This window comes from Scyliorhinus torazame, chromosome 8, assembly GCF_047496885.1.
Source record: "Scyliorhinus torazame isolate Kashiwa2021f chromosome 8, sScyTor2.1, whole genome shotgun sequence".
NCBI classification, from domain to species: domain Eukaryota; kingdom Metazoa; phylum Chordata; class Chondrichthyes; order Carcharhiniformes; family Scyliorhinidae; genus Scyliorhinus; species Scyliorhinus torazame.
In genome coordinates this window covers 23729874-23742527 of record NC_092714.1, presented here as the reverse complement: position 1 = coordinate 23742527, position 12654 = coordinate 23729874, and the positions used below count along the sequence as shown (strand labels likewise).

At 51.2% G+C, this 12654-nt stretch overlaps 1 protein-coding gene across 1 annotated transcript in view; it reads left to right on the top strand.

Moving 5' to 3' along the window:
* LOC140427677 (ATP-binding cassette sub-family G member 1) overlaps positions 1–12300 on the top strand; it is a 71831-nt gene extending 59531 nt beyond the window's left edge. Inside the window, exons 12-15 of the mRNA XM_072513159.1 lie at positions 443–543; positions 2788–2946; positions 8872–8990; positions 11631–12300. Coding sequence (XP_072369260.1) covers positions 443–543; positions 2788–2946; positions 8872–8990; positions 11631–11859 — 608 coding nt within the window. The 3' untranslated portion in view covers positions 11860–12300. The remainder of the gene's footprint in view (positions 1–442; positions 544–2787; positions 2947–8871; positions 8991–11630) is intronic.
* Positions 12301–12654: the final 354 nt, after the last annotated feature.

Genomic DNA, 12654 nt, shown 5'->3' with positions numbered 1-12654 from the left:
CGAGGGAGTTTTGTGATTGGGTGTTTTACTAAAGTGCACTTCAAGACTTGCCATTATTATATGACTTCAGAGGCAAAACTGTGCATGGTGTGGAGTTCCATCTTTAAACCCTGTTATCAGTGTCCAACCTGGGGAAAGGAAATTGCTGAAATTCCTCTTCCAATAATCAATGGGCAGGACGCCTGCTGCCTCCAATATTAACAACAGGCTAATTAAATTGTATAGGTGTGCATTCCACTGTCTATGTTAGTGTGTGATTGAGGGAATTTCCCCCCAAATCTTACTGTCATAAGGAGAAGTTCTGCCCTGAGCCCAGTAATTAACATCCCACAACTCAGAAACTAACGGTGATGCTAACGGTTTCAGAAGACTGGTCAGTGGTTTCAGAGCTTGTGTGAGGCAGCTGGGTCAACCTCATTGTGTTGCTATTCTTTTCTTGCAGTTCCACTGGAGATGGGAGTATTCCTTCGGGAGCATCTAAACTATTGGTACAGCTTGAAGGCATACTACTTAGCGAAGACAATGGCGGATGTTCCCTTCCAGGTGAGGAAAGAGGCATTGGTGCTTGGCGAAACCAATTTCTCTGATGGCATAAAGGTTCACTGGATTATCAGTCCAATTTGATAACCATTTGTTATGGGCTAGGGTTTAGAGAATCCCAAAGTGTATCATGGAGTTCACCTAACCCACAACATTTACTAGATTGTGGTATGGGGAGCACACGGCCCACTCTACAGGTGTGGTGCAGCAAAAATGGAAAAGTATTTTTTAAAGCAAAACAATGTTTATTCTATGAACTCAAGTTAACCTTTTTAAAACATACAGTGAACATCTTAGCAACCATTAATTCAAATACAACCCCCAAAGAATACAATACTAAGTAATCCTTAATAACTTCCCAAACAACATCCAGAAGACAAAGGAAACACCTTTTAACAGAAGCACATTAGGTTTACATTCACTACTGAAAACATTTATAATTCTGAATTCACCAAATGATCAAGAGATAGTCTTTTCATGGCAGAGAGAACAGCAGTACACCTGCTTTGTCTGGTTTCAGCACCAACACTGAAAACGAAACTAAAACACACCCTGCAGCAAACAGCCTAAAACGAAAGTAAAAAGCTGACAGACAGCCCAGCTCCGCCTACACTCTGACATAATTGACAAACACCCATTTCTTAAAGGTACATTTCTTAAACACCCATTTCTTAAAGGTACTCACACATGACACATTACCCTACTCTACTCTGCTCAGATCTACTTCTCTCATCGTTTTGTAATTTTAAACTTTTCTGTCCTATCTCCCCCTAATCTATATTGCTCGAATGAAAGCGACCCAACTTTTCTTTGCCTTTCTTCCTTCTTTGGTGTTTGCTTATTGTCTTCCTCGGAGTCAACCTCCAGCCTTAATTAACCAAGCACAGTGAGCAGAAATGGGTTAGCAGGCTCACATAATCAAACATAGTATGGGGAGGTAGTGGCACAGTGGTATTGTCACTGGGCTAGTAAACCAGAGACCCAGAATCATGCTCTGGGGACCGAGGTTCAAATCCCGCCATTGCAAATGGTGAAATTTGAATTCAATAAAAATCTAGAATTAAAAGTCTAATGATGATCATGAAAGAATTGGTGATTGCCGTGAAAACCCATCTGGTTCACGACTGTCCTTTAGAGGAGGAAATCTGCCGTCCTTAGCTGGTCTGGCCTACATGTGACTCCAGATCCACAGCAATGTGGTTGACTCCTACCTGCCCCTTCAGCGCGAATAAGGATGGGCAATAAATGCTGGCACAGCCAGCGACGCCCACGTCCCTTGAACAAATAAAACAAAATAACAATTGACTACGACATATGCCTCCTGAGGTAAATTTAGTACTTTTCTAGGCTTGAACCAGGTTAACAGTAGTTGCGTTGTGGTGCCAGACTTAACGAGAAGGTCCAAGGTCTATGTCCTGATCACAGTCAGGACAGTGGTGGTGGCATAACCTGGGATCTTTCCATCAAGGTGCCTGTTGCCAGTTACTGTCCAGTCGCGTGAAAAGTGGTCACCTGATGCCAGGAAGCAGCTGGAAAGGAAAAGTGTTAACATTTGTGAATGTGTTTGAATGGATGACGAGAGCCCAGGTTGAGAGAATCGCCGGATATGGGGCTCGCACCCACAATCCTGCATTGCTGAGGCAGAGGGCCAAGGAAGGAACAACAATGGCATGCCTCTTAGTTTTCAAAGTATACAAGTGATGAATAAGCGGGTTTGAAACCCACCTTTCCTCAGTAATCATGGAACAAAGAGTCCTCTCACCTTAGCAGCTGTTTCTTCAATGATCCCCACTGCACTATCCAGGAATCATTCTGCACACTCATCATTCTTTGTTGAAAGGCTTCCAGATCTTCCTCGCCTCACTGCTGACTTTACTCTTTTGCTTACCTGAAGCTGTTTCTCCCTCCCAACTCTTTCTATCGTCAGTCTAATTTGAAGCAATGCTCGATCAATCATTCACACCTATAGAAACTCACCTCAAGCCTGAATAGGCCAGGCATCTCCTGTTTGCCCTTCTAACCTGGTCCGCTGCGTCTCATGTCTCCTCTCTGCAACTTCTTAGCTGGAATAATGCTGAATCTTGTTGGAAGGGGAGAAAAGAGAAGAAATCATGGGGGGCCGGGGGGGGGGGGGGGGGGGGGGGGGGCAGATGGGTGAAGTTTTTACACTAAAAGCAAAGAACGGAGGAACTGATTCATTGCAATGGAATTATGTTGACAATTAACGGCTTTGATTTGCCTTTGTAGGTGATGTTTCCTGTCGCCTACTGCAGTATTGTGTACTGGATGACATCACAACCGTGCGACGCTCTCCGCTTCATTCTGTTTGCAGCTTTGGGGACGATGACGTCTCTGGTGGCACAATCTTTGGGTCTCCTGATAGGCGCAGCGTCCACATCCCTCCAGGTCAGAGGTCACAGTTTGATCCCTTATAACTGCACACCCTTTCAATTGTGGAAGACTCTGTCTGTCTATATCTCAGTCTTTCGTTCTCTCTATCTCCCTCTTCCTGTTTGAAGACGACTCAGTTGCCAGTACCATGGAAAAGGAAGTGGGGGGTGCCCAAGTGAAAGATGGCAGAGGAAGGTTGTAGAGTTGGACAAGTTTACATCAATGAGGGAGGAGGGAGTAAGGAGGTCTTACTGCAAAGAAACAAGGCATTTGTGAGACCACAGCTAGAGAACTGGACACACCTTCGGTCTCCTGACCTGAAGAAGGGTATATTTGCCTGAGAGAGGCTGCAGTGCAGGTTTATCAGATTGATTCTTGAGCTGAGGAGAGATTGCATAGAATGTGCTCATATTCGCTGGAGTTTAGAACAATAAGAGGCAACCTCATTGAAGCTCATAGAATTCATGGAGGGATTTTCAGGGTAGACGTTGATGCACTATCAATTACGACGAGGCGAGAGTAGAGAGTAATCGAGGCTTTATTACACAGAGATGTGTGGCCTCCTACAGCTGCCGCCGAAATGGCTGCCGTTCGGAGAGCACACACATTTATACTCTGCCTACTGGGCGGAGCCAGCAGGTAGGGATCTACCCCCGTACCTGTAGTACAGGGGCCTTACTGCAATACCCTCGTATGCAGTGCAGTATGTACAATATAATACAACAGTGGTGACTACCACAGACGTTAAGAGATTGTTTCGCCTGGCTTCAGAGACAAGAACTAAGAGGTCGTAATCTCAAGCAAAAGGAGTCATCCATTTCGAGGGCATTGTGAGAATTCTGTACCCAAGGCAACTGCGGATGCTCAGGCCATTCAAGACTGAGATGGATAGAGTTTTGGGCGCAAAGGAAATTGAGGGATTATGGATAGAGAGTGGGAAAGGGGAATTAATGTGGGAGTTCAGCCATGATCTTATTGCACAATAGAGCAGAATCTTGGCCTACTCCTTTTCCCGCTTCTTATGTTCCAATGTGGTTAGTGGCTAATGTATTAGAACAACATGTGAGAAGTTGAGCCAAACATGACCAATAATAGATCCATCTGTTACCTGGATTAATGTAGTGGTGTTGCAGCCAAAAGCAATGTTCCTATTGATACTATAAATGCTACAGATTTTGTATTCTGTGTTGGGAGATGACTTCTCTTGCAAGAGCAGCATTTATTGCCCATCCCTAATTGCCCTTCAGAAGATGGTGGTGAGTTGCCTTCTTGAACCACTGCAGACCATGAGGTGTAGGCATGCCCACTGTGCTGTTAGGGAGGGAGTTGCAGGATTTTGACCCAGCGACACTGAAGGAACGGGTTATATTTCCAAGTCTGGATGGTGAGTGACTTGGCGGTGAATTTCCAGGTGGTGGTGTTACCACGTACCTCCTGCACCTGTCCTTCTAGGTACCAGTGCTCACCATGTGGACCTTAGGCTGCTTGCACTTGTGTTCCCTGTGGCCTTCTCCCCAATGTCCCGTTCTCTAACTCTCCCGATCAGGGGGCGAGAGGATCAGAGAGCCGGAGGGCCGGTGGGCAGAGGGGCCAGAGAGGGAGGGCCAGGGAAAAGGAGAGCCAGTGAGTGGAATGGCCAGAGGTGAGAGGGCCTAAGAGCGTGAGAGCCGGAGAGTGGGAAGGCCGGAGATTGGGAGGGCCGGAGAGTGGGGGGGCCGGAGAGTGGGAGGGCCGGAGAGTGGGAGGGCCGGAGAGTGGGAGGGCCGGAGAGTGAGAGGGCCGGTGAGCAGAGGGGCCAGAGAGGGAGGGCCAGGGAAAAGGAGAGCCAGTGAGTGGAACGGCCAGAGGTGAGAGGGCCTAAGAGCGTGAGAGCCGGAGAGTGGGAGGGCCGGAGATTGGGAGGGCCGGAGAGTGGGGGGGCCGGAGAGTGGGAGGGCCGGAGAGTGGGAGGGCCGGAGAGTGGGAGGGCCGGAGAGTGGGAGGGCCGGAGAGTGGGAGGGCCGGAGAGTGGGAGGGCCGGAGAGTGGGAGGGCCGGAGAGTGGGAGGGCCGGAGAGTGGGAGGGCCGGAGAGTGGGGGGGCCGGAGAGTGGGAGGGCCGGAGAGTGGGAGGGCCGGAGAGTGGGAGGGCCGGAGAGTGGGAGGGCCGGAGAGTGGGGGGGCCGGAGAGTGGGAGGGCCGGAGAGTGGGAGGGCCGGAGAGTTGAAGGGCCGGAGAGTTGAAGGGCCGGTGAGCAGTAGAGCCGGAGAGCGGGAGGGCTGGAGAGCGGAAGAGCCGGTGAGCGGAGGGCAGGTGAACGGGAGGGTCAGAGAGTGGGAGGGTCAGAGAGTGGGAGGGCCGGAGAGTGGGAGGGCCGGAGAGTGGGAGGGCCGGCGAGCGGGAGTGCTGCAGAGCACGAGGGCCAGAGAGGCAATGCCACAGAATGGGAGGACCTGTGAGTGGGAGGGCTGGAAAGAGGGAGCTAGGGAAAGCGGGAGGACCAGTTAGCAAGAGCGCCAGTGAGCAGATGGGCTGGAGAGAGGGCGAGGCGAAGGGCGTGAGGGCCGGAGAGAGTGAGCACCAGAGAGTGGGAGGATCAGTGAGCAAGAGAGTCTGTGAGGGGGAGGGCTGAAGAACAGAAGGGACGGACTGTGGGTGTGGTCAGAGTGTGGGTGTTCAGTGAGGGGATGGTTGGTGAGCATTGGTGCCAGGGAGCCAGCAGGAAATACAAATAGTATACCACATCTCACATTCTCAGGCCATCTTAGCCCAGGAATTAATGTGAATCAATCTCTCCCCTGACACTGTCCCCCTTCCACCTATTCTCTTCCCACGACAATTACTCCCCCCCCCCCCACAAACACTCTCTCTCCTCCACACACTCTCTCCCCCACCCTCTCACAATCTCTTTCCCCCACCCCCTCACAATCTCTCTCCCCCATCCCCTCACACTGTCTTTACCCACACTCTCACATTTTCTCTCCACCCATTTCCTCACACCCTCCCTCTCACACAGTCTCAAATCACTTACTTACTTAGACGCCAATGGACTCAACTGCTCCAACCATCTCACCAGGGCCCCTCACCACCGCTCCAACCATCTCACCTGGACCCCTCACCATCGCTCCAGCTGGCTCGCCTGGGCTCCGCACTGCTGATTCGACTGCCCCACCTGGGTTCTGCCACCCTGGCTGCCTTGCCTGGGCCCCACATCGCTGCTCCAGCTGTGTCGCTGGCCCCTCACTGCCAGCTGACTTGCGCTCTGCGTACTGAAACTTAACTTCAATGCTTACCTTTCCACTGTTTTTTGCTCATCCAATTACCGTTTGGATTCTCACTGATTTCTCACTGAAGTGCAGTGATGAACCAGCCTGTTATTGGATTTGAGCAGCTGTGGAGGATTTTTCAGCTGTCAGTCACTTGAATGTCTCAGTTTGACTTGTCGCATTGAGCCTGACGTCAAAGCTTTCAGAGCGTGGCTCCTGCGCACTCCGGCAGCACCATACCACTTCCCCCGACAAATAACGGCAACCATCTGCAGGATGCACTGTGGCAACTTATCCAGGCTCCCTTGATAGCATCTGCCAAGCCTACAACCTCCACTATCTGGAAGGACAAGAGCAGCAGATACATGGGAACCCTACCACCTGGAAGTTCCCTCTGTGCTGGCGTGATCCCTTTAAGGAGCTGGGCTTTTACCGTCCATGTGACCAACCCAGGACCAATCGCATGGCAGAAAGTAAACCCTGACCATTAGAGAGAAAGCACAGGACCTGGGAGCAGGGTCCTGGGCAGTGTGGACACCGGACCTGATGAGACAAGTCCTATCCAGCATTGCTCTGTGCCTGTATATCATTGCCTTTGGTGACCGTTAATAAACCCCCTCTTAGTTGTTACTGGAAATCTCCAGTTTATTGACTTGAGTTACCAACATCATGGGCGCGATTCTCCACTCCCACGCTGGTTGGGAGAATTGCCTGGGCCGCCAAAAGTTCCAGGGACGCCGGGTCGACGCCCTCCCGCGATTCTCCCAAGCGGTGGGAATGGCCCGGTCGAGTTTCGCGGGCCGCAGGCCGGAGAATCGCCGGAGACACCCAAAATGGCGATTCTCCGGCACCCCCGCTATTCTGAGGCCCAGATGGGCCGAGCGGCCAGGCCAAAACGGCGGGTTCCCCCCGGCGCCGTCCACACCTGGTCGCTGCAGTCATGGGCGGTGCGTGAACGCTGGGGGGGCAGCCTGCGGGGGGGCGAGGGGGGATCCTGCACCGGGGCGTACCTCAGATGTGGGGTGGCCCGTGATCGGTGCCCACCGATCTTCGGGCCGTCCTCTCTGAAGGAGGACCTCCTTCCTTACGCGGCCCCGCAAGATCCGTCCGCCATCTTCTTGCGGGGCGGACTTAGAGAGGACGGCAACCATGCATGCGCGGATGACGCCCGTTATGCGGCGCCGGCCATATCATCTATGCGGCGCCGCTTTTACGCGGGCGACAAGGCCTGGCGCGGGTAGATGACGCGGCCCCGATTCTGGCCCATTGTCAGGGCCTGAATCGGTCGGGACCGGGGCCGTTCCGCGCCGTCGTGAACCTCAACGGCGTTCACGACGGCGCGGCCACTTCGGCGTGGGGGTGGAGAATCCCGCCCCCTAACTTGGAAACATATCACCGTTCCTTCACTGTCACTGGGTCAAAATCATGGCACTCTGTCTCTAACAGCACTCTTGATGTACCTACACCACAGGGACTGCAACGGTTCAAGAAGACAGCTCATCACCACCTTCTCAAGGGTAATTAGGGATGGGCAATAAGTGTTGCACTCTGCAGTGCTACACACATCCCAGGAACATATGAAAAAAGCGGCTGTTAGACAGAGCCAAGAAACGTCCAATTGGGTAGTCAAGTGTCTGGTTGTGGTCTACTCGGCTGAGAAGAGCGACCATTCAGAGAGGGGTCAGGCAGATAGAGTCAGGAGGTCCTGTGGAGAAGCCACCCGGAAAACCAACCAGAATTGACAACCGTAACATACAGGTCCTTCCAGAAGAGAAATGCGGTCTGCCAAGGAGAGGGTTCAGCAGACAAAACCGAGTGGACCACCACGCAGGCAGGGGTCTGAGTCCAACTGAATCCTGGACTAGGGTCAATCAATTGCTGAAACATTTGAAAACATAACAGAGTTTTAGAGAAGAGAAGGTTAAGGGTGATATGATGAAGGTGATCAAAATGATGACAAATCAATTTGTCAGAGCGCAACATGCAGGAAGCACGTAGACAGAAGCATCCAGTGGGGAAATCAGGATTTTTTTTAATGCAGTGAGTCATTAGGATCTTTCTAGAATGTTCTGTGTGGGAGAATGGTAGAAGCAGCTTCAGTAGTGATGCACATTTGTGGATTGGATATATTCTTGTAAAGGAGAAATGTCCGGGGTCACATGGTTAGATTGAGGGCATGGAATTAATTGGACAGCTCTGTCAAAGTGCTGCTACAGGCATGCTGGGCGGCACAATGGTTAGCACTACTGCCTCCGAGCACCAAGGATCCGGGTTCGACTCTGGCCTCGGGTGATTGTGTGGAGTTTGCATGCTCTCCCCGTCTCTGCGTGGGTTTCCACTGGGTGCTCCGGGCTCCTCCCACAGTCCAAAGCTGTGCAGGTTAGGGGGATTGATAATGGTCAATACGCAAGGATATAGGGCTAAGGCGGGGGGGTGGGCCTAGATACTGTGCTCTTTCAGAGGGCCGGTGCTGACCCAAGGGGCTGAATGGCCCAGTTCGGCACTGTAGGGATTCTGTGGATTCTGTGCGGCATGATGCTATGATAGGTGACAGTCCTTTTCTCATCATCTCCACCATGTTTTCATTTGTCACGCCATTAAATCTTCATCGACATCCCCTGTGGGGGACGAATATTGCCCCAAATTTAGCGGTGTGTTGATATCAATGTAAATTGATTCCTTTGCTTGTGTTGACAGGTGGCGACATTTGTAGGTCCTGTCACTGCTATTCCTGTACTGCTGTTTTCTGGATTCTTTGTCAGTTTTGACACTATTCCCAAGTACCTCCAGTGGATGTCATACATGTCTTACGTCAGGTAAGCCAACTATACTAACTCAGAACAGGGATTTCTATATGACAGAGGGTCCAGCGCCACATGACACCACTTTTTTTGAACAAACCAAACTACTTTCAGCATATCTGGTATATCTAAGAGTCCAGTGCAAAAATGTGGGAGGTTCAGTTTGGTTCTGTGTGATGGTAAGGTTCCTTCTGTAGAAGGGGTCTTGATGGTTAAACACAAGACCTAATAATGAGATTTTCAGATGGACCCTAGTGCTGAGGCTGTTGAATAGAAGAGCCTTGAGGCAGGACTGACCCTCTCGGAGGGGTTTGAATATTGAGGTTCTCTCTAAATGTGATCCTGCGAGGGAGATGCTGGGTTGGATGCTCCGTCTTGCGATGGCAGAACGGCGAATCGTGATCGGGCGGTGGCAAAAATCGAGGTTCCGTCCCTCCAGTCCGTCCCTGGCTGCGAAAATGAGGTTTGCTGGTGGGGGCACTCAAAACCGCCATTTGCTTGCATTTAAATGTGACCAGTGGCTTGGACCCTTCAGGCTCCGCCTTTCCGCAATGCTCCACCCCTCTCAGGCAGGTGGGCGGCACGGTGACACAGTGGTTAGCACGGCTGCCTCACAGCGCCAGGTTCCCAGGTTCAATTCCGGCCTCGGGTGACTGCGGAGTTTGCGCTTTCTCCCCATGTCTGCGTGGGTTTCCTCCGGGTGCTCTGGTTTCCTCCCACATTCCAAAGATGGGCAGGTTAGGGATTGGCCATACTAAATTGCCCTTTAGTGCCCAAAAGGTTAGCTGGGGTTACTGGGTTACAGGGATAGGCTGGAAGCCTGGGTTTAAGTAGGTAGCTTTTTCCAAGGGCCGGTGCAGACTTGATGGGCCGGATGGTCTCCTTCTGCACTGTAAATTCTATGTTTCTATGAGCACAAATTACTACAAGTATTTACAAACAGGGACTGGGCTCATGGCTGTGTAGGGGGTGCGGAAGTCTAAAGAATACTGAAAAACCATTGAAAACTGTTGGCCTTGTTGGGGGGTGGTTGCCCGGGCCTGGGGCAGTAGCGGGGAGAAACTTGGTGCCAAGTCCGTGGACTCGGTATGTCCCCCTCGGGATCAGGATGTCCTGGCTCAGACTGCCATTGCTGCAGTCTGTCACCTACCAGGCAGTGTTCAGGAGGGCAGGCTTGAGTCTGCGGCCCACCCTAGGGGAAGAGGGTGCCCCTCCACTCCTCACTGTGGGTCCACCTCGGATCTCCGGCCTCGGGGAATAAGTCTTCTCCGAGCCATCCTTGTGGCTGCAGTGAGTGTGCGGTAAGTGGAGTGCTCAAAATAGCTCCAGCTGTCAGGCTCTTCAGCACTAAATCCGGCCCCAGCAGTTACAATGCCTGCTGGGCTGGGAATTGCTCTGAATGTGCGCCGGCAGAGCAGTGGCCCATTTGCATCTCCTGACTCTCTCACCGCCTAGCGCCCCCAATGAGAACACATACCACGCAATTCAGTCCCAGTGTCAACATTTAGTCAACCAAACAGAGACCCCTGCCCGTTGTCTGTAAGTATCTGGTTAGAAAGGTGCTTTTAAGGACAGGTCGAGTTTAAGATGAGCAAATACTCCACAGGATATAGTGGTTCCTGTGTTTGTTGAGGATGACAGGGGAAGTCTGAACAAGGGAAGTGTGAAGATACGTAAATATTCTACAGTCTCGCTCGATTACCCTTCTGATCCAGAGAGTTTGGCTACTCAAGGACTATGGGAGTTCAAATTGGCGGGATAGGCTCCTTTATAGGCTTGCTAAGTTAATAGGGTGTCAGCCATAACTCAGTGGTGGCATATTCACCTCTGAACCACGCCAGAGACATGAGGCATAATCTAAACCGACAATGTCAGTGCACCACTGGGCTGACTTGTTAGCCGCTATCTCTTGGATTAGATGTTAAGCCAAGGCTCATCGGCCTTCTTTGGTAGATGTAAAAAGTCACTTGGCATGACATTAAAAAAGAGGAGGGGGATCTTCCCAGTGTCATGGTTAACATCTATCCCTCACTCAATATTACTAAAACAGATTATGTGTTGTTATAACATTAGTTTTTGTGGCAGCTTTCTGTATGCAAATTGGTTGCTACCTTTTCTGCATTGCAATGAGGACTATTCTTTGAAATGTATTTAATTAACTGTAAAGTGCCTCAGCCGGCTCTAAGCGGCATGGTAACACAGTGTTAGCACTGTTGCTTCACAGCTCCAGGATCCCAGGTTCGATTCCCAGATAGGGTCACTGTCTGTGCAGAATCTGCACGTTCTCCCTATGTCTGCGTGGGTTTCCTCCGGGTGCTCCGGTTTCCTCCCACAAGTCCCGAAATACGTGCTGTCAGGTGAAAGGGACATTCTGAGTTCCATCTCAGTGTACCCGAACAGGTGCCAGAATGTGGCGACTCGGGGATTTTCACAGTAACTTCATTTCAGTGTTGATGTATGCCTATTTGTGACAATCAAGATTATTATTATTATGAGGTTGGGTAAGGTGGCTGTGCAGGCCGGATTCTTCATGATCTGTAGAAGGAATGGACTTAATGGCCTGATTGGCCATTTCCCATCCCTGTTGTTTTTGCTAAGTTTGTGTAGTGCCTTTGTTCACCTGGACACTAACAGAGACCATTGCCTTTCCCACAGATATGGCTTCGAGGGTGTCATCCTGTCCATTTACGGTCTTGACCGTGAAGATCTCCACTGCGAGAAAGATGAAACGTGCCACTTCCAGAAGTCACAGGCCATTTTGAAAGAGCTCGACGTGGAGCACGGCAAGCTCTACCTGGACTTCATCGTCCTCGGGATCTTCTTTGTCTCCTTGCGCCTCATAGCCTATTTTGTATTAAGGTATAAGATCCGGGCTGAGAGGTAAACCTAAGAGATGCCATTGGACACCAATGTTGAGCAGTTCAGGTTGTCTCACCACAGTGACACTTGCACCTCAGGGAAACTCTGCCGTAGAATTAAAATGGCTGATTGCCAACGCCCCCCCCCATCCTCCCCGCCCTCCACTACCGAGCTCGCGACAGATCCCGGTTCGGGCCTGGATGTCTGAACATTTCCACAGTCAAATCACAAAAAATATTGTCCACCCTGATGGAAAGATTCCTGTTTTCAAATGTCAGATTTTGACACTGTGCCAAATGTTCCCCGCACATGCCCTGTTGCAGCAGTCTGTCCCTCGGGTACATGAGGACAATGCAGCTTTGTGTGAGCACAGGACAGTATTGCTAAACCTTTCGGGATGTCGAGAGCACAATTATCTATCCTTTGTTATCTTGTTGGGGGTGAAAAGCTGCTGGCCAGCTTTGCTTCAGGGGAATTGGGGGGAGGGGGTGGGGGGGCTGAATATCAGAAGTCACCACCACATTTTCGAATGGCATCAGGCCACACTGACCAGTGTAACTGAGCACCGTTCCCACATGGGAGTCGGCTCTGCTTACTGCTTCCTGCTTTCTAGTGTACTTTCTCGGCCTCCACTGTTTTGGACTTGTCGCCAGGGACACGGGTTCGAATCCGACCTCGGGTGACTGTCTGTGTGGAGTTTGCACATTCTTCCCGGGTCTGCGTGGGTTTCCTCCGGGTGCTCCGGTTTCCTCCCGCAGTCCAATGATGTGCAGGTTAGGTGGATTGGCCATGCTAAATTGCCCCTTGGTGGGGTTACGGG